General features: G+C 43.5%; 1 protein-coding gene across 7 annotated transcripts in view; it reads right to left on the bottom strand.

The window, feature by feature from the left end:
* Window positions 1-19,837, bottom strand: part of PARG (poly(ADP-ribose) glycohydrolase) — a 268,960-nt gene that overhangs the window by 207,135 nt on the left and 41,988 nt on the right. For 4 of the 7 annotated variants that reach the window (XM_033942315.1, XM_033942317.1, XM_033942312.1 and 1 more), the window contains 2 exons: window positions 6,585-6,771; window positions 4,558-4,680 (listed from right to left, as the gene is read on the bottom strand). In XM_033942315.1, coding sequence (XP_033798206.1) covers window positions 4,558-4,680; window positions 6,585-6,771 — 310 coding nt within the window. Of the gene's footprint in view, window positions 1-4,557; window positions 4,681-6,584; window positions 6,772-10,012; window positions 10,129-17,304; window positions 17,626-19,837 lie in introns of those variants that run through there. The other 3 variants (XM_033942318.1, XM_033942319.1, XM_033942314.1) reach the window with 3 other exon arrangements.

Here is a 19,837-nt window from a genome sequence, read left to right as displayed (position 1 = left end):
CACTCATTGAAGGCCCCTCTGCAGTCCACATACCCACCATGGATTGAACTTCTGCTACAGTCAAGTAGAATGTAGTGGCTCCATTATGTTGCACTCAAAGTCATGCAGGGTAAAGCAGCGCAAACTGGATCTTTCGGGCACCTAATGTCGAACACACCGAGGCAAATGCATGACGTTGTTGTGTCACCTTGCTCGAGTAATCCTGGAAGCAGAGCACTTTAATGTTATTGAAATAACATAATCTAAGTTTTTATTTATATACCGCACAAATGCCTTTCGGTTCAAGGCGGTGAAAAATACATCAAGGAAAATTGTTAGCATTGAGGTAAGAATGTGGACCCCTTGTATTGCTTGTAAAATGACCTGTTTGTGGGCATAATTTAAGATTTTTGCAGTGATCACTCATAGCCTGGTAGAATGCATCAAGCACAGTCTGTGAGTCCTTTCAAACCCGCTGAAAAAGTGAACGAGGTGGCAAGCCAGGCTTCCAACATGTCTCAAAAGGTCACACTCTGGAAGCCCAAAAAAACAGAGATTACTCCGTCGAGATCCGTTTTCAAGATCTTCTATGCACTCCTAAAGCGCGGCAATAATCTGTTGATGTTGGGTCTGGGCTTCCTCCACATGCAACAATCTATCATCCAGATCTCCGACCCGCTATTGAAAAGCTGCGACCTCCTGTCCCATTCTGTCCAATTTGGTTTGCACATTTTCCAGTTTGCGCTTTTCTAAGATAGTTTCCATTGCAGTTGTAACATCCGAGGTGATCTCTGCTATCCACGCTGACCCGACTGTCATTTCCCCCAGGCTTGAAGGCGCTGCCATTTTGTATTCCTCTCGGTTTGCCTCGATTGCGGTCCTTCCTTGCCGATTTCATCGACATCACCACAGCACTCCTGGCTTCCAATTCGCCTGGAGTATTAAGGGAAGAATATTAGCTCTATTTACCCCAATCGCAGTACCCAAGTATGCTGACAAAGAGGGTTTCTGAAGAGGATGGCAAGAGAGACATAAGATAAAATCTTCCCTCTTCCAAGGCATCACGTGATCTCCTCTAACTCCTTTTTAAATATTAGTGCCAGCAGCCTAATTCCATCCTGGTTAAGGTGGAATCCACCCTTTTGCAATAAGCTACCCTTTTCCCAGAAGGTTGCCTAGTTCCTAACAATCTAAATCCGTCATTCATACATCATCAACTCAACCACACATTGATACTTCAGAGTTCTACCTGGCTCATGGGTTCTGCATGTAGAACTTGGAGCATTTCTGAAAATGCTACCCTGGAGGACCTAGATTTCAACTTTCTAAAAGCCTAAATTTGGCTTCCAGATCCTTCCTCCCACATTTTCCTACTGCAGCAAATTTGCAATCTATCCCTGAAAACAGGCATGATCCCGGAGGACTGGAAGATGGCCAACGTTACGCCCATCTTTAAAAAGGGATCAAGAGGTGGCCCGGGAAACTACAGACCGGTGAGTCTGACCTCGGTTTCAGGGAAAATGGCGGAAGCACTGATAAAAGAAAACATCGATGAACATTTTGAAAGAAACGAACTTCTGATAACCAGCCAACATGGTTTCTGCAAGGGGAGATCGTGCCTAACGAACGTATTGCACTTCTTCGAAGGAATTAACAAACGGATGGACAAAGGAGACCCCATAGACATTATATATCTAAATTTCCAAAAAGCCTTTGACAAGGTGCCCCATGAACGCCTACTCCGGAAACTGAAGGAGACTTACATAGATGGATCAGAAACTGGTTGGCGGGTAGGAAACATAAGGTAGGAGTGAAGGGCCACTACTCGGACTGGAGGAGGGTCACGAATGGGGTCCCGCAGGGCTCGGTGCTCGGGCCACTGCTATTTAATATATTCATAAATGATCTAGAAACAGGGACAAAGTATGAGATAATAAAATTTGCGGATGACACCAAACTATTTAGTGGAGCTCAGACTAAAGAGGACTGTGAAGAATTGCAAAGGGACTTGAACAAACTAAGGGAACGAGATGGCAGATGAAGTTCAACATTGAGAAATGTAAAGTATTACATGTGGGAAACAGAAACCCGAGGTACAACTATATGATGGGAGGGATGTTATTAAATGAGAGTACCCAAGAAAGGGACTTGGGGGTAATGGTGGACATGACAATGAAGCCAACGGCACAGTGCGCAGCGGCCGCTAAGAAGGCAAACAGAATGCTAGGCATAATCAAGAAGGGTATTACAACCAGAACGAAAGAAGTTATCCTGCCATTGTATCGGGCGATGGTGCGTCCGCATCTGGAGTACTCCATCCAATATTGGTCGCCGTACCTTAAGAAGGACATGGCGTTACTCGAGAGGGTTCAGAGGAGAGCGACGCGTCTGATAAAGGGGATGGAAAACCTTTCATACGCTGAGAGATTGGAGAAACTGGGTCTCTTTTCCCTGGAGAAGAGGAGACTTAGAGGGGATATGATAGAGACTTACAAGATCATGAAGGGCATAGAGAGAGTAGAGAGGGACAGATTCATCAAACTTTCGAATAATAAAAGAACAAGAGGGCATTCAGAAAAGTTGAAAGGGGACAGATTCAAAACGAATGCTAGGAAGTTCTTCTTTACCCAACATGTGGTGGACACCTGGAATGCGCTTCCAGAGAGCATAATAGGGCAGAGTACGGTACTGGGGTTCAAGAAAGGATTGGACAATTTCCTGCTGGAAAAGGGGATAGAGGGGTATAGATAGAGGATTACTGCACAGGTCCTGGACCTGTTGGGCCGCCGCGTGAGCAGACCGCTGGGCACGATGGACCTCAGATCTGACCCAGGAGAGGCATTGCTTATGTTCTTACATGAGGTCCACCACCTTTGCACCAGGCAGGCAAGTGACCAGGCGATCTTCACACCCACCAGCTACCCAACTAACTACAAGCCTAATGATCGAATCATCAACTACAACAGCTGTCCTAACACAGAGAATTTCTGTCTGGAACCTTGAAAGATTCTCTGGGTAAGGCTCCTGTAGAGTACTGGCGAGAGCGCCGGGACCCATGAAAGGATCCCCGGCTCTGGCCTCTAGCCGATCGGGGTCTGCTGTCTAGTAAAGATTGTGGCCAGCAATCTTGCACACTGGTAATAAAATCATCTAGGCTCTTCCCAAACAGTATCTGTCCTCTGAACGGAAACTAGTCTTTAGAGGTCGAATCACCCGCCCATTACCTGATCGAAAGCATACGACGGATGGGGGGGGGGGGGGAGATAAAAAATGCCGAGACTTTCCCCTCGACTCTGGTTATAATCAGCTACATAGTCTACTCCCACCAACATAAGCTGATGCAGAGTCCATCAGACTCTGATTTCATAGCCTAGAATGACAGGTATGTGCCATGAAGGCGGCCGTGGCTACAGCCTTAATCCTTAAGGCTAGAGACTTAAACAGCCTCCTGAGGACCATATCCACTCTGTCCTGTGGATCCTTTGAAACCATGCCATCCTCACTTGGTAGGGAAGTGTTTGGTCACCTGGGCTACTAGGGAATCCACCTTTGCATAGCAAATATTTGTTGGAATTCCTGATCCATGGGATACCATTTAGCCATGGTTTTAGCCACCCTCAGAGCTCTGTGACTAGGATCCTCATGTCCAGGTGCTATGGAAAAGATGTGGGTTGAGCTCGGACCTCACTCAGAAGACAACAATGGGAGAACAGACCCTCCACAAGCCCCATCTTTGGTTCTCGGAGGAACTCTGTAATGATCTGCAGAAACAGTCAAAACACAGTTTTCAAGAACACCCCCCCATTTCCCCCTAGGCTATGTCATAGCCTGTACTCACAGACCAGGTACTGGGGAAATGGTGCTGCAGCCTGCTTCAGCTCCTTTAAAGTGTAATTGGAACTTGAGGGATTATCTGCCTCAAGCTACCGGTCAGCTACCACATTGAGATCTTCGGGCTGCTAGTTAGACCGTAGTCATACTGATCCTCTAACCCCCTGGACTGCAACAGATGCAGTAAAAAAGAGGGGGGAGGCAAAACTGCCGCTATAACCCCAAAAGATGTTATTGATGCCTATCAGCCTGCACTCAAGCTCTTGACCAAGTCAAGGAAGCAAGCAAGTGCTGAGAGCCCGGAACCCTGAGCTCCACAAATCTTCAGCAGGCTGGCTGCACAGGTCTGCGAAGGATACACCTGCCAGCTGCAGACCCATGAGCCACATAAAGCTACAAACAAACCAAAAACCGACAAAATAATAAAGAAATAAATGGAGCACATCAGAATGACACCTTATTGCTCGCCTGCAGAAGGAAGAACTGAAGAGGACAGCAGAGGAGTGCAAAGCTGCAATTGACTATCTTTGCAGTATGCTCGCAAACACACATGGACAATCATATGGATCAGCATACCATCCCTATTGCATTGGAAGAGCAATCTTTCTGAATACCAATATACCACACTACTCTTTAGAGTGAGTCTAAATTATGACCTCATGCACCTAAAAAGGAAAGGAGACACTTGAAACAGTGCTCTACTCATAAGCAAGGGTTGCTTTTATTTAGAGACTGCCTGGACCTTACCTCATCTTCCACAGGATAAAGGTTCTCTCTTGAACAGGGCATTTTCACATGCTTGTTGTCCCAGGCATCTTTATAAGTTGTTGGGTAAGGTTTAGGCACTTCCCCTTCTCTCAGAAGATCTCTCTATAACAGACATACAAAAAAAACAGGCAGTAATTAACATTGCATAGAGCTCCATATTAAATCATATGAATAACTAAATAAAACCCGACTAAAGACATATTAATCCACTGCTGGAAGAAAATACAACTAAAGTTCAGTAAATAAGGTTGCCATGCTTGCTTTTGTTTTGCTTCTAACACCTTAAAAATTTAGTGTCTTACTCATGAATCTTGTGAATTTAAACTGCAGTAAGCATGATACATAGCAGGCATGGAAACTCACATTTCACTTTGTTTTTAATTACTGAATAAGTCTCATGTATCAGATAGTGCTAAAAAATATTTCACTATGGATTAGCCTTGCAACTTGAGCTCTCTCAAGCACAACTCGGCATGATTGAAACACACTCAAGGAGGAAAACAGTTACTGCTCTGCAACTACAGTGCAGTATTGAGGGATAGCATGAGGAGGAGAGGGTAAAGACTTCTTTCTAAACCTCAAGATCAGAAATACTGAGCCAACTGGACATGACATCTGGGGTGTAAGAGGGTGGGGGATTATTAGATAAAGTAAAAATGAAGGGGATACAGAGAACTTTCTGAATATCATGGACAAATTCTGCTCAGAATACAGCATTTTCAGTTTCAGGACTGATGTACCGTATTTTTTGCTCCATAAGACAGTGGAAATAAGGGTGCGTCTTAGGGAGCGAATACCGCGTGCCCCCCCCCCCCCCGTTACCTTTCTGCAATCCCGGCGGTCCAGGGCTGCATCAGCAGGGTCCCCCGCTGGACAGACGCCCGAGTCTCCATCTGCCTGCTGCCTGGTCCCGTGCCGCCGCCCGATTGGTGCAGTCAGCTCGGTCCAGCGCTGCATCAGCAGACTCCCCCAGCTAGATGGCTGCCCGAGTCCCCATCTGCCATGAAAGTGAAAGGCAGGCGCAAGCCCCGAGGGAGCCTGCCTGGTCCCATGCTACTGCTCGAATGGTCCCGCAAGTCTTGACAGAACCAATGGCACCATTCGGGTGGCGGCGCAGGACCAGGCAGGCGCACTCGGGGCTCATGCCTGCATTTCACTTCCGTGGCAGATGGGGACTTAGGCGGCCATCCAACAAGGAAGCCTGCCGATGCAGCGCTGGACAGAGCTGACGGCACCGTTCGGGTGGCGACGCAGGACTAGGCAGGCGCAATCGGGGCTCGCGCCTGCCTCGGCAGATGGGGACTCAGGCAGCCATCCAGCAGGAGAGCCTGCCAATGCAGCGCTGGACCTCCACGATTTCAGAAAGATACCGGGGGGGAAGGGAGGGGGGTCCTGCAGAATGGTACCAGGGAAGGGGGCCCTCCTGCCAGAATTACGGTAAATTAATCATTTGTTTAAATTTACAACAAATGTAGAGCTGAGGCAAGAGGCCTTGTGCTGGACATGTGAACTGCTTTAAAAACTAAAAAAAAAGAGGAAATAAAAAATGTAAAGGTATCAGAGATGTGCATTTTCCAAAGCTAAGCAGGAAACAGAAAGACTTCCCTGCCTGCCCTGTGCCCTGTCCCTATCTGCCTGCCAGCCAATGCCCTGTCCCCGCCTGTCCTGTCCCGGCCTACCACTAGACCACGAGAGGGGGGACAGGGTACAGAGCCTGGCAAGGAGTGTGGGGTTGGGTGCAGAGCCTGTCAGGGAGAATTTGGTTCAGAATGTTTTTTATCTTGTTTTCCTCCTCTAAATCTAGGGTGCGTCTTATGGTCAGGTGCGTCTTATGGAGCGAAAAATACGGTAAGTCTATTGTAAAAAGCCAAATCTATTACAACACTTTTCTCTCCACACAGAAAAACAGACACAGAGCACAATGAACACCAGCAGTGACAGATATTACAATATATTTGAAATAATATAGTGCACTTTTCAAACCAAACTCTTGCCTAAAATCTCACCCGAATGGTGACTGTATGATTAGATGATTGTCTCAGAGATGGAAGCGGAGCACCACACATGGGCATTCTTCTCATTTCTTCAATGGGTGTCCCAAACCATTTTGCATTTGGAGGAAGAGGCGGTAGGATATGTTTGATAACCTTCCTTGCAGGTTTCTGGTGCTGAAACTCGCATTGTTCTTTTCTACTGATGAAAAATATTTGTTGGAAAGCCAATTTATTTGTATTGCTATCACATCATTGGTATTTCTCATTTGAAAGAAATGAAACTGAAGAAGTTTAACACTGGGCTTCTATAATTCTTGACTGGTTTGACACTGTCTAAATATAGTAAGATGGCATTTATTCATACCTGTTAATTTCCTTTCCTTGAGTACTGCTAGACTAGTCCAGACCAATGGGTTCAGTTGACCCTAACAGAAAATGTAGGGGGACTCAACCCCTTAGTTTAGACTGGTCTATCAGTAGAAGTAGAACTAAAATCAACAAACAGTTGCACCCTCAACAACAAAACAGTTTTTCCAATATGTTTTTCCAAAGTTTATTTGGATCTAGAAAACCAATATTAGGCAATCTTTTAAACACAGAAGTTCTTTTAACCTTAGAATATCTACAATTAATATGCATGATACAGATTTACATTCTAAAGAAGCAATACATGCAAGTTATGCTCATGCCCATTCATTATAGATATCCTGAAAATCCAAACAGTTGGGTTTGTCCCAAAGACTTGGGCGAGAACCACTGTTTAAAAATGATGCGTCATCTGTAAAAAGAATATTCAACTGAGAATGAATAGTCTAGTGCAGTGGAGCTAACAGGCGTGCAAATCTGTTTCATGCATATTCATTAGGGATATCTTGATGGTCCTCCAGGACAGGTTTAAGAACATAGTTGTAGTGGTTAAAGCAGTAGGCTGATTAAGCTGAGAATCAGGATTTGAATCCAGCTTCTTCCACCAACATGTTTTGTTACCCTGGACAGGTCACTTTATCTCAGGTACAAGAGAGATCGTTAAATTTCTGAGGAAAGAACCCACCAAACTATCTATACCTGTAACTCATCTTGAGCTCGGGTTTGGAAAGGTGAGAATTATATTAAGGCTCAATAAATCCCAAGTACCAAGGCAACTAGAATATTTTTTTCCATGCCATCTAAGGTTTTCAAGCCACTGCCATCAAAACAGGGCCTCTTTTGCAGCCATCATCTGTGGCTTTCAGCAAGTTGAAAGGGGATCAGGAACTCAGGTGCCAATTTTGCAGTATCAAATATTACTAAGGGGCATCATATGGCTCAAATAGACTTACAAGAGGGGCACAGTTTCAGCAACTAAAACACTAAATAGCAAGGAAAGAGGTAGCAGATAACTGAACTTTAGGAGCTAGGAGAAGAGGTGAGAAATGATGGTTAGCTAGCTGGGCAGCAAGAGCTGGCAGGTTGAGGGTTGAAACTATTAGGAACAAAGTAAGATTGAAAGAAGTAACCAGTGGAAAAGCTGACAGAAAGGCACACTACTGGGACAGAAGGGATACAAGAACAACTGGAAACAGGAGGCATGCAACAAAGAGAGAAGCACATGGGCCATGATGAAAAAAGTAAGTAAAACACTTCAAGTGCAGATATCAGAATAGTATCAGTGGCTGCTAAAGCTAAGCAACTGTGTATTAAAGGTCTGACTTCTTAAGATTTATTTTTCCACAAACAGATTCTAAAAGAGTTGCAAACACCGTTGGAGACTAGCAACCTATTTTACCAACTTTCATGGAAAAAAGAGGGGTGGGGGTGACTTATCACTGGCTCCTAGATTTGTTAAAAGAAAGAGGTTAAGGCCTGAATTAAATCCAAACCCCAAAATAGGCTAAACTGTGATGCCCCCTACCATTCCTCCCAACAACTAGCACATGGTACTAAAATATAGTGCTATTGACCTGCCACGAAGTAAAACTAGCTTAATATAAAAAAATGTTGCCTGTCTACAGCATAGTGCAGTCTTCTTGATACATGAGGCATACTATACTAAAAGTGTCAAAAACTGAAGCGGGCAGTACTGAACGCTCCGAGATCCAGAATAGGTCCCCAATCTTTGGAGCCTCTCCTTGGCATGAGGAAGTATATCAAGTATCTGCCGGAGCCCGAGACGGACTCTGGAACAGGCTTTATTGCTGCTATATCCAGCAATCACTTAGGAAAAAATACCTAAAATAATAAAAATGCAGAGCAGAACAGAAACACTTCTGACCAACTTCCTTGAAGAAAAAAACCTGAGGGGCAGGAGGTGGAGTTCAAAAATCATTGACAGCATTCTGCAAGCAACTTGTAGGTTCAGATGCATAAGCCTAGTATTTAGGACCGCTAGACATTGAACTAGAAATAATGTTTAAAAATTCCTTTAAAAAATGACTACAGTAATATGAAAAATATGGAAGAGCTTTGCTTTTGCATCAGTTCAGCACAAGACCAAATAGAATTAAAGGAATTAAAACTCCTGCATAAGAGAAGGGCCACACACGTTCGGAACCTTATACTACCTCTGAGCTCTGAGAGAGCTATTCTGTTGTGGCAATAAGCAATGTCATTCACTTTTGTGCATGAATACATTCTACTCACCAACAGAAATTTAAGTATATTCCAAATGATTTCCTTCTGAAAGATTGAGCTTAGAAAGTTCCTTTATTATCTACTTAACCTGATACAATATATATATACCATTATCAGTAACTACAGTACCCTACAGCGGTTTCTCAACTCTGTCCTGGAAGTAATATCTTCTGGATTACTACAATGAATATGTATGATAGAGCTTCATACAATGGGTCCCCTAAACGATATAAATCTTTCTTGGACATATTGATTACCTAGGTATGCTCCCAGGACAGAGCTGGAAAACATTGCTTCATAGTACTCAAGTCAAGAGTCAAAACATCCCCATTCAAGAATACTAAGAGACTAAAGTATTAAACTATTTTAATTTATCTCAAATTTGTTCAAAGGTCACATATCAAGTGGTGAATAGAGGAATCAAACTAAGATCTATTTCATACTACTGTTGGCTCCAGAAGAGAAGAACAGACTAAGATAATTGTAACTTTTTCCCTTTCCCCTTTGTGTATCCTGTTTGTCCCTAAATTATATTTATGAAGAAACCTTATTTGTTTTGATTTCGTTTGTCTTTTAATCTAATGTTTTTAAACTTTGTTAAAATTGTTTTAAGATTGTTTTAAGATTGATTGCTCCCCCATAAGTTGTTTTAAATTGTGCATCGCTTAGAATATTTTTTATATAGGCGATTTATCAAATAAACGTGAACTTGAACTTGAACAGTTAAACAAGAACTATTAGAGAAAAACAAGAAGTAGAAAATGAAAATAAAATACAGTACCCATTATCAGAAAAAGCATGGAAAAGGATATGCAGCTTAAGAAACTTACACATCTATTGAAGAATAGCATTCTCCCTCTGCAAAAGCACTGGGCTGCTTCTGACTTCTGCATTTTGCTTTGAAGATAATTGCTGCAATGCCACTGGTAAAAACATACCTTAATATCTGGTAATATAAGACACCACAGTAATATGTAAGCACAGCAAATCAACATGCACGCATGTATGTAGTCTATCAGACAAGGCCATTCAGTCCCACAGAGCCTGGCTAAAATGTCTCTAAGAATCAAAATCCTAAGACAGCTTAATATCAAACAATGTTAGGGAGCACAAAAGAGTGAGAACCAAAAAAAGAAAGGAAAATCTTATAAACCCACAATAGAAACTTTAAATAAAATAACATTTGACCCTTCCAAAGCATAGCTTGAATGAGGCTTCTAATGGGAGAAAAGGGTGGCTGGGGAGAGGAGGCAAATAAGATTTAAAATGTAAAAGTTAGAATGAAAGATTAGGTTCTTACCTGGATAATCTTCTTTCTGTTAATCTTCGCAGGAGTCCATACATTAGGTGATTAAGCAATTCCCGTGAACCAGGTTTTGCAGAAGTGTGTTATTCACAATTTTCAGCACTTCCCACATTGACAGTGGAGTGGAGTGCCCCCTTCAATACATTCTAAAGTAATCAATCAGTTCTATATGGCTCTTCTTGAAGTTGACTATCCAGCCTAACCACTGAAGTAGATCCAATATCTGCTGCACTGCTTGCTCGCACTCTGGTTTGGACAGAGTTCTGACTAAACAAATGTCCAGATAGGGGTGTACCTGGATCCCCATCTTTCAGAGATGAGCTGTCAGTAACTAGGGCAGTAATGTCCGGATGTGCTGGGAAAAAGGAGGTCTGAGAATTTGAGTCGTTCATGACCGTGCATGTGAAGTGGAGAGCCGAGCTTCCAGATTCAACTCCTCAAAAGCATCCAATATAAAATGGTAGCTAGAGACCAACTTGAATAGCCGATGAATCAAAGCATCGTCCCTCTGGTCAAGTGCCATAGAGGCACTATGACTGCCGGACCCAAACAGGGAACTGGATTCTTCCAAGATTGACTCCGAGCCCTGAGATGAAAACGGCATGTTTGACTCTGAGTGGTCACTGGAGCTGGGGCCAGTTTGCTTATTTGAGGATAAATCACAGGAAGCAAAGATGCTCCCTGGACTAATGGTGCTGCGCTTTCAGGCTGCGCCGTATGTCCTGGCCCCATTAAAAATACTCTTCACATGAAATTTACAAATTTTGGGGCGAAGCCTTGTGCAGGGGAGATAAATGTGCTCTGCAGAACTTCCAACCGGGCTTTCGTAGGTTTCATAGATTCCAAGCGTCTGCATTTTGCACCTTTACGAAACTTGGGCACTAAAGGGGACCTTCTACTCATTTCTGGATCCACAGTGGCTCCACAACCCTACAGGACAAGAATGGGGCTAAGCTTGAGGCTACTACCCCTCCTTTGTGCGCCCTGCAGCACATAAGACACTCCTCCACTGGCTATCTGGCACAAACTTCACATGAAATTGTGTCAAAACTTGAGGGGTTTTAAGGCAGAGAGTGGCTTCAGAAAAAAAAAAAAGTTGTTTAAAATCCAAGATGGCTGCCACCAGAAAAATTGCACCAAAAATGGTCCACAGAGACTTTTAGGAAAAATAAAAACATGCTGAAACAGGGGGTTTGGAGGTGGGGGACCTGAACTCTGACCTCAGAAATCCTCAAAAATGAGGGTTTTGGACACCCCCCCACCCCGATTTTCCCTTAGGAAGCAATGGGGCTGTACACACAGTTCTGTAAAAGTGCCTCTGCCTGTCAGCTTATCTTGCAGCTAGAAGAGATGAAAGGACTTTCTACCTCAGAGAACTTCAAATAATGACTCCAAACCAGGAAACCTTTGGGCTGCCAGTTGGACTGACCTCATCTGAAACATCTAACCCCAACGGAACCTCGAAGCACAACCTGGAGGGGGAGGTGCAAAATATGCAGCCAGCTCTCTGATACCCCAAGGGTTCTTACTCAGGGCACCCACAGCCTACACTCAAGCCTCTGAAAATTTTAGAAGACAAGCTGACTCTCAGGGGAACAGACCCTAAGCACATGGCAGGCTGGTTTCAACAGGTCCACCCAAAGGGTTACCCTGTGAGCTGCAGTCCAGTTCCATATAACCTGTGTCCTTTCCCAGGCAGAGAATCCCCAAATATGGAGTCTCAACAGGGCACCAAAGCCTCAGAAAAGAAATAATAACTGAAAATAAGAAAAGCTAAGCAGAGCAGATCTGATACACCTCTGCACAGATCATCTGCAGAAGGAAAACCTGAAGAGTGCACTCCACTCCACTAGCAATGTGTGAAAGTTGCGAGCAACACACTTCTGTAAAACCCAGTACAGACTCCTGATTAGCTGTAACAGAATGATTTTCATTTTACAAACTCATTTGAGCTTGAGAAGTCAGATTTATCCTCCACACAGGGACAGCCTGAATGAGATATAGGGCTGTCTACAAATAGACTCATTGTGGGACCTCATTTGTAGAAGTCTTTAGAGATGAAAAATAAGGCTGTGTGTGAAAGTCGCTCACTGATAGAGCTGACCTTGCCTCCATGTTTATCTAACTCATTGAAAAAGAAGAATAAATAGTTTGATAGCTAGTCATTCAGAAAGCTAGATAGCACAATCTCAAGAGGTCATAAGCCTACATCACCAAAATTCACCCCTTCCTCTCTGAGTACACTAACTGGACCCTTGTCCACCCCCTCATAACTTCATGCTTAGAGACTACTGCAATTTACTTCTAATAGGTCTCCCGCTGAACAGCCTCTTCCTCCTGCAATCTGTGCAAAACTCTATTGCACGACTTATCTTCTGCTAACCTTGCTACATTCACCTTACCCCTCTCCTCAAATCACTTCACTAAAACTCCATTCTGCACCTCCTCAGTATCTCTCCTTTCTTAACTCTCCTTATACGCCTTCCCAAGAACTCCATTCCTCAAATAAGTTGCTTTTATCTGTACCCATCTCCTCCACTTCCAATTCCAGACTTTGTTCCTTTCATTTCGCTGCCCAGTAAGCCTGAAATAAACAGACTCTGGTAGTCAACTGTAACCTCTATCCTGGCATCCTGTTTGTCTGTCTTGATTGTTTAGATTGTAAACTCATTCAAACTCCTTTGTAACTGTGTGCAGTACTGCATACATCTGGTAGCACTATAGAAATAATTAATAGTAGTAGTAATAATCTAAAACAGTGGTTCCCAACTCTGTCCTAGAGGACCACCAGTCCAATCGGGTTTTCAGGATAGCCCTAATGAATATGCATGAGAGAGTTTTGCATATAATGGAAGTGACAGGCATGCAAATCTGCTCAATGCATATTCATTAGGGCTATCCTGAAAACCCGATTGGCCTGGTGGTCCTTCAGGACAGGGTTGTGAACCACTGATCTAAAAAGCATCAGTGTTCCCTGCAAAAATGTTTTTGGATAAAGTAGTGTGGTTGCTGTATTAGTCCACTTAAATAGGTATCATCTTACTGCTCTTTTTGTTGTATTTTTCTTTAACAAACTTTAATAGATTAACATTATTTTTTTTAAACTAGCTTACATAGACCAAAACTTTTTTTCTCATTTTCTTTTATCATCCCACCTATACTTTTTCATTCTCCCCTCCTTTCCATCATGGTTTATCACACGTACACCCCTTGCTCCTTACTTCCCCGCTCACTCACCCTTTCCCACCTTTCCATAAATTCTCTCCTCTTTCTCTTCATTCTTGCATTTTTTCCTCTGCCCCTCCTATCCTTAGTTATTTACCATAACCCCACCCTCTCCTCCTTTCTTCTCTCCCCACCCTTGTCTCAACTCATTTACTTCCTTCCTCACCCTCTTTCTCTTATCTTTACTATCTACCCCTCCTCAAACCCTCTCACCTCTTTTCTCCTATCATCTTCCTCTTCCTGCACTGCTTCTTTGCCTCCTTCCTCTTGGCACCCCCCCCACCCCCCCCCCACCCCCGTCTTCTGCTCCATTCCTTCTGGCACTCACTCACACCCTCCCTCTTTGGCACAATATCAATATGAGCAATCTTTTTCTCAATTTTATTTGTAAACCATTGGGACCTGTGTTTCAAAATACAGGTAGCATGCCTGAGTAAAACATTCCCACCACTACCACCCTAATCTAGCATCTTTATCCTCCCCTCCCCTTGTCCATCAGCTATTTTTAATTCTCTTCTTCATCCCACACAACCAGTCCCTACATCTCTGCCTCCTCCCCCTCCCCCACATCATGACCTGCATATTTATTTAGTTCTCTCTCTCTTCTGTACCCCTTTCCTAATCTAGCATCATTCCTTCTGCCCAGCAATTCTTTCTGCTGGTGCAATAGCAGCAACTTTAAAGCTGTAGTAATTAGTGCAGAGTAGTGCTGCCCGATTCGCGATTCAAATTGATTCTCCGGTGAATCGATTTGAATCGGTTTACTATTAAAGAAAATCGGACTTACTGATTCGTTGGCCCCGTTGCTACCGCCACTTTTGCCTGGCCAGGGAGGAGAAGAGAGAGCCTTGCTTGCGGGAGAGAGCCTTGCTGCCCCGATCTGCACCAGAGACTCGTTCGGGCTTCCCCTCTGCCACCAGAGTCTTTGCTTTGATGTAACATCCGGAAGTCCAAACGGATCTCTGGTGCAGATCGGGACAGCATGGCTCTCTCTTTCCCGCAGGCAAGGCTTTCTCCTCTCCTCCCTGGCCAGGCAAAAACGGTGGTAGTGAATTCAATTCACTATCCTGCTGCTACTCTGGGCGTCTTCTCTCCATTTGGCCACCCAAGTGGAAACAGGAAGTTTTCACTGAGGGCAGGCCGCAGTGGAGAGAAGATGCTAGGAGCAGTGGCAGGAGTGGATCGCTACCGCCACCGGAAGACCTCTTCCGGACTCTCTTTGGGAAAGGTGCGGGGGTGTGGTGGTGGTGGGGGCCTAGGAGTGCCATAAAAAAAAAATTAAAAAGGTAGATGGAGGGAGAGGCGAGATGGGGAGTTGATGGACTGGAGGAGAGATGGGGAGAAGATAGATGGGAGAAATGAACTTGGTGGATGGGGGGAGATGGACTTGGGAGAGCTCATGGAGAGGGGAGATAGGGGAAGGATAGAAGAAATAAGGATCTAAAAACAGGAGAGGGAGATAGAGGGTGGACAATGGGATTTAGGGAGGAAAGGAACAAAAAGGGACAGAAGTTGGACATAAGGGATGGTGTGGAGGGGGAATAGAGATACTGGATAGGAGGGTAGTTGGGAAAAGAAAGGGAGAGATTGTGGACCCTGGGGTGGTGGGAAAGGAGAGAGAGGTGAAGGATGAAAGGGTAATTCAGAAAAGGTGGATCTGTGGATGGAGACAAAAAAAAAACAAAAGATATCAGACCTCCGGGGGAGAAAAGGGAAATAGAAGGGGAGGACAGAGACAGAAGATAGATGGTTAGCACGGAGAAAGAAGGAGACCTTGGCAAGCAAGTTATCAGAAGACAACCGGAGCCTGGGACCGATAAGATCTGAATAATGATCAGACAACAAAAGGTAGAAAAAATAATTTTATTTTCTATTTTATGGTGTTAGACCACGAATGTGAGCTAGGATTTAAGGGAGAGAGGAAAAGTGTTTTTTGTTTGTTTATTTTGTTTATACCACAGCGCCAGGAGAAGGCAAAGTGGGTGAAGAGGCTATAAAATAAACCCACCAAGATTTTTGAAAAAAACATCCACTTGGGCAGGAAAATCGAATTGAATAGAAAAATTGATTCAATAGGCTGAATCGAATCGAATTTTTTTTTCCTGAATCGGGCAGCACTAGTGCAGAGCCTCTGCACACCTGTGCCAGTGAAAGCCCTACCATTCTGCCACATACAGCTAGAGAAAGTGCATATCGAGGGGGTGAAACATCAGAGCCTTTAGCAACACAGGTGCCAGAGGCTCTGTAGAAATCATTACAGCTTTTAAACTTGCTGTCATAGCACCATCAGGAAGGGAGGTAGAAATACTGTGCCATGGAGCTGGTAAGAGAGGACAGAACAGGAAGCAGAGCAGCAGAAACAAAATTTAGAGGTCAAAGCAAATTCAAAGGTGATGGTAGGCACTCTGGGTGAACCTTCAGCTTTAGATCCACCTTATCGTCCATTAACATCCAAACCCCTAGCCTACAGTCTTCCTGAGATGTTGATAATTAAACTCCATCATGATCATCACACAAACATCCTAGAGAAAAAGCAGATTACATGTATGTACATATGATTGCCTATGTGTGGCCTGGCCTTCTCTTTCCAATGCTAGCCTGAAGCATTTTGGGAGGAGGGGGCATTGTTCCCCCCAAATACATCCATGGATGTCACCTTCTGATTACCCATCCATCTCTCCCCCTGAGACCATCATTGGCCTCCCAAACTAGTCAAAAAGTAAGATGTATGTTCCTTTTTCAATCGAAAAATATTTTAAGCATATCGACAATTCAAGAATCAGTTTCAATGAGTCTCATCATCATCGTCCGTGCTCTCAACTCCCCGCTGACACAAATGACTGCCTAGGATCACATGCTTTATGGTAACCAATGGCCAGACGAGTTTTGTTTCCTCCATTTTACTACACAAACTATATAAAATGCAAAAACAGACACTTCCTCCTTAGAGCTCCCCACATGCTGTTTCAACTTCTATCTATAAATACAGTAAACAGTTCAATTTCAGAGACATTTGTTGTTTAAAAAAAAAAAAAGAAGTGGGAAACGAAAGAAGCTTGTACGGAATTAATCAGAACAGCTTTTAGCTTTTAAATTGCCCATGCTGACTCAGCAGTTACAGGAAGCCGGAGAGCTTGCAGACGACGCAAGCGCATCCGCAACCACAGACGCCACTGTGGGAGAGAATGTCAAAATATCGTCCCGCCCAATCACTTTTTTTTTCTCGCTTCCTAGAAGCAAACTACCAAATCCGACATACAGAAGGGCCGAGCTATTTGTTTTGTAATCCGGTGAAATCGTACCAAAAAAAGCAAGATTATACTGAAGTTGGAGTAAGCAGACAATATACATTTTAACTGTTATAACAAAATAAATTAGTTTTCAAGAGTGCAATCGAGTTCGACACACTGCTATTTCCGTTAAATTTCCAAAACAAATGTCAAAATACACCCCACTTATTAGACGTAACGCATCAAAGCCAATATGAATTCACAAATAAGTCAATTCTACATCAGCAAAACCGGGGGGGGGGGGTATACTATAATCTCAATGCGTATCAAAACACGTTAAACAAAAATGCATGTTACAAACCCTCATGGTCATCCATCCAACTCCTCCGCCGAGCACTATGAAGAGAGGGTGAAGCTGCCAATCGATAGCGTCCGTGAATCCTACTAACCAGCTCTGGGAACCCGACCTGACACTAGGCAGTTTAGGGTGCTGGCCCATTAGACTTGTCTGCTAGTGCCTACCCAGACCTGTCCAAAGACAGGCACAATGTTAAATTATTGTCTCCAGACTTCGCTTTCCACACCTACACACAAAATAACAATTTAACGTTTTCCTAAACTTTTACAATTTCTCCTGCTGCTTTCTTTTACTGAACTCTTGGGTTTGGTTTCACTTTCGTAGAAAACCCACCCACAATCTGACGTCAGTACAAACAGCAGCTCTTTGCAAGTGAACCTTTCTTTTTCTCTTGCTGCAAAGTCAGGGAGAATTCCAGTACAGAGCTGCCAAGTTACTCAGAACAAGAAAGGGAGTACAAATGCCACACTTTTTGGGGATGTTTAGTGAAAAAAATGAAGAGTAACCAAAAAGTCTCCCTCCTGTAACTAAATAAAACGTGGAAGCTTTGCAAATCTTTCCATTGTGGATGTACAATATTAAAAAAGCAGTTAATTTATAAGATTTTTCAGGATACAAATTATCATGAATGGGTGACGACACCGACATAGCCCTGGCATGGACACTGCCCAGTGTTCAGAAGATTCTTGAAGCCTCTGGCCAGCCTGACCATGCATGCACACTTGCCTTCCCACCTGCTCAACCCATAGTTGGATTAAAAAAAGCATATTGAATCCAACTGCTAGGAGAAGTGGAAGTAATGTAGTAATCTGTGTCCTACTGTCCTCAGAGAATACCTGATACAGGTGAGTAACTTTGCTTTCCCTGAGAACAAACAGGGCAACTGACTACCATGAATGGGAATCCCCACCTACCAGGCTCACCAAAAACAAACAATAATCAACAGGGACTTGAAACAGCAAAGTCAAGGTTTCCTGCCGTGAAGGTGCACCTGGAACAGAAAAAAAAAATGGCCCTAGAAGGGTAGAGTTGGATTCTAGACTCCAAATAAATTCTTTAGAGCTTTCTGACCAAACCAGCTGTCGCATTGGGTATTCTGCTCAAGGCAGTAATGAGATGTAAATGTAAGGGCTGAAGACCACATCATAGTCCTACAAATCTCCTCAATGAAGGCTGACTTCAAGTGGACTACTGATGCCGTCATGGCTCTGACATGACCTTCCAGAGTCAGCCTAGCTTGGACACAAGTGAAGGAGATGCAGTCTACTAGTAACTGGATAAACTGCATTTACCAATGGCTGATTCAAACCTGTTTGGGTCAAAAGAAACAAAAAAAAAACCCAGATAGACAGCTAAGACTCACTTACATTCAAAGGTGTGCAGTGCGCTTTTCATCTGGATGGGTAACAATGCTATAATGACAAATGACTGATTAAAGAAGGAACTCTTGACACCATTTTAAGAAGGAACTTAAGATGCCTGCGGATCGGCTACTAGAGCCTGGAACTCATTGATCTTGCATGCTAAAGTAACTACCTCAAAAAACAAAGGATTTCCATGTCAGAAACTTCAGATGACATAAATCAAATGGCTCTAAAGGAGCTTTCGTCAACTGAGTAAGGAAAACACTGAGGTCCCTTGACTCAGTGGGAGGTTTGATGGGGAGTTTAGTCAGAGAACTAACCTCACATTAAATGAACTAGAGTCTGTACAGAGATAGGCTTACCTTTTTCACAAGTGACAGTTAAGTGCTAATAGGACAGAGAAAAACTCTTACGGAACTGTTTTTTAAACCAGATTTAAGAGAAGTGTAGAAGGTACTCAAACAGTTTTTTGTAGGAAAAGAAAAAGATCTCACCAGCCAGCAGGCCTCTTCCATTTGAAAGTATAACACCTCTTAGTGAAATCTTTTCTGGAAGCCAGCATTACCTTAGAAACACCCTCAGCCAGCAGAAGGGATGCAAATTCTATAGTCTCAACATCTAAGCCAGGGAATAGAGTTTGGGATGCAAAAAACATCCCTTGTTCTGCGTGATGACGGTCAAAAAACACTCCAAATCTCAAAGAGCTACTCCAGAAGAAGAGGGAACTAATTAGCCAGTAAGGAGCAATGAGGATTCATGGTTGCTTGGTCCTGCTCGAGTTTCAATAGAGTATTCCCTATTAGAGGGATTTTATGATGCATTTACAGAAGACCCTTCCCCCAATGAAGAAGGAGGACATCTGATGCTAGTCTGCCCTGTGATCTAGGTCTGTAACAGTATCAATGAACTTTCTTGTGGATATGAGTGGCAAAGAAATCCACCAAGGGGGTACCCCACTCTCAGATCTTTTCAGCAATGTCCATGTGAAGAAAAATTGGGAGTGAAACTTTTTAGTTATGCTGATGACATAATTCCATGCCCTTCCCTACTCTCCAACATTACTCATACAATTACTGAAGTGATTGAATTAAGCGAAGGTTGAATGTCGGAATTCAGATTAAAACTGAATTCAGGAAAAACAAAATTATTTTTTGCTTCGCCTTGTCAGAATT

This window comes from Geotrypetes seraphini, chromosome 4 (genome assembly GCF_902459505.1).
Source record: "Geotrypetes seraphini chromosome 4, aGeoSer1.1, whole genome shotgun sequence".
NCBI classification, from domain to species: domain Eukaryota; kingdom Metazoa; phylum Chordata; class Amphibia; order Gymnophiona; family Dermophiidae; genus Geotrypetes; species Geotrypetes seraphini.
Note: the sequence above shows the minus strand (reverse complement) of the source record. Positions and strands in the feature narration are given on the sequence as shown.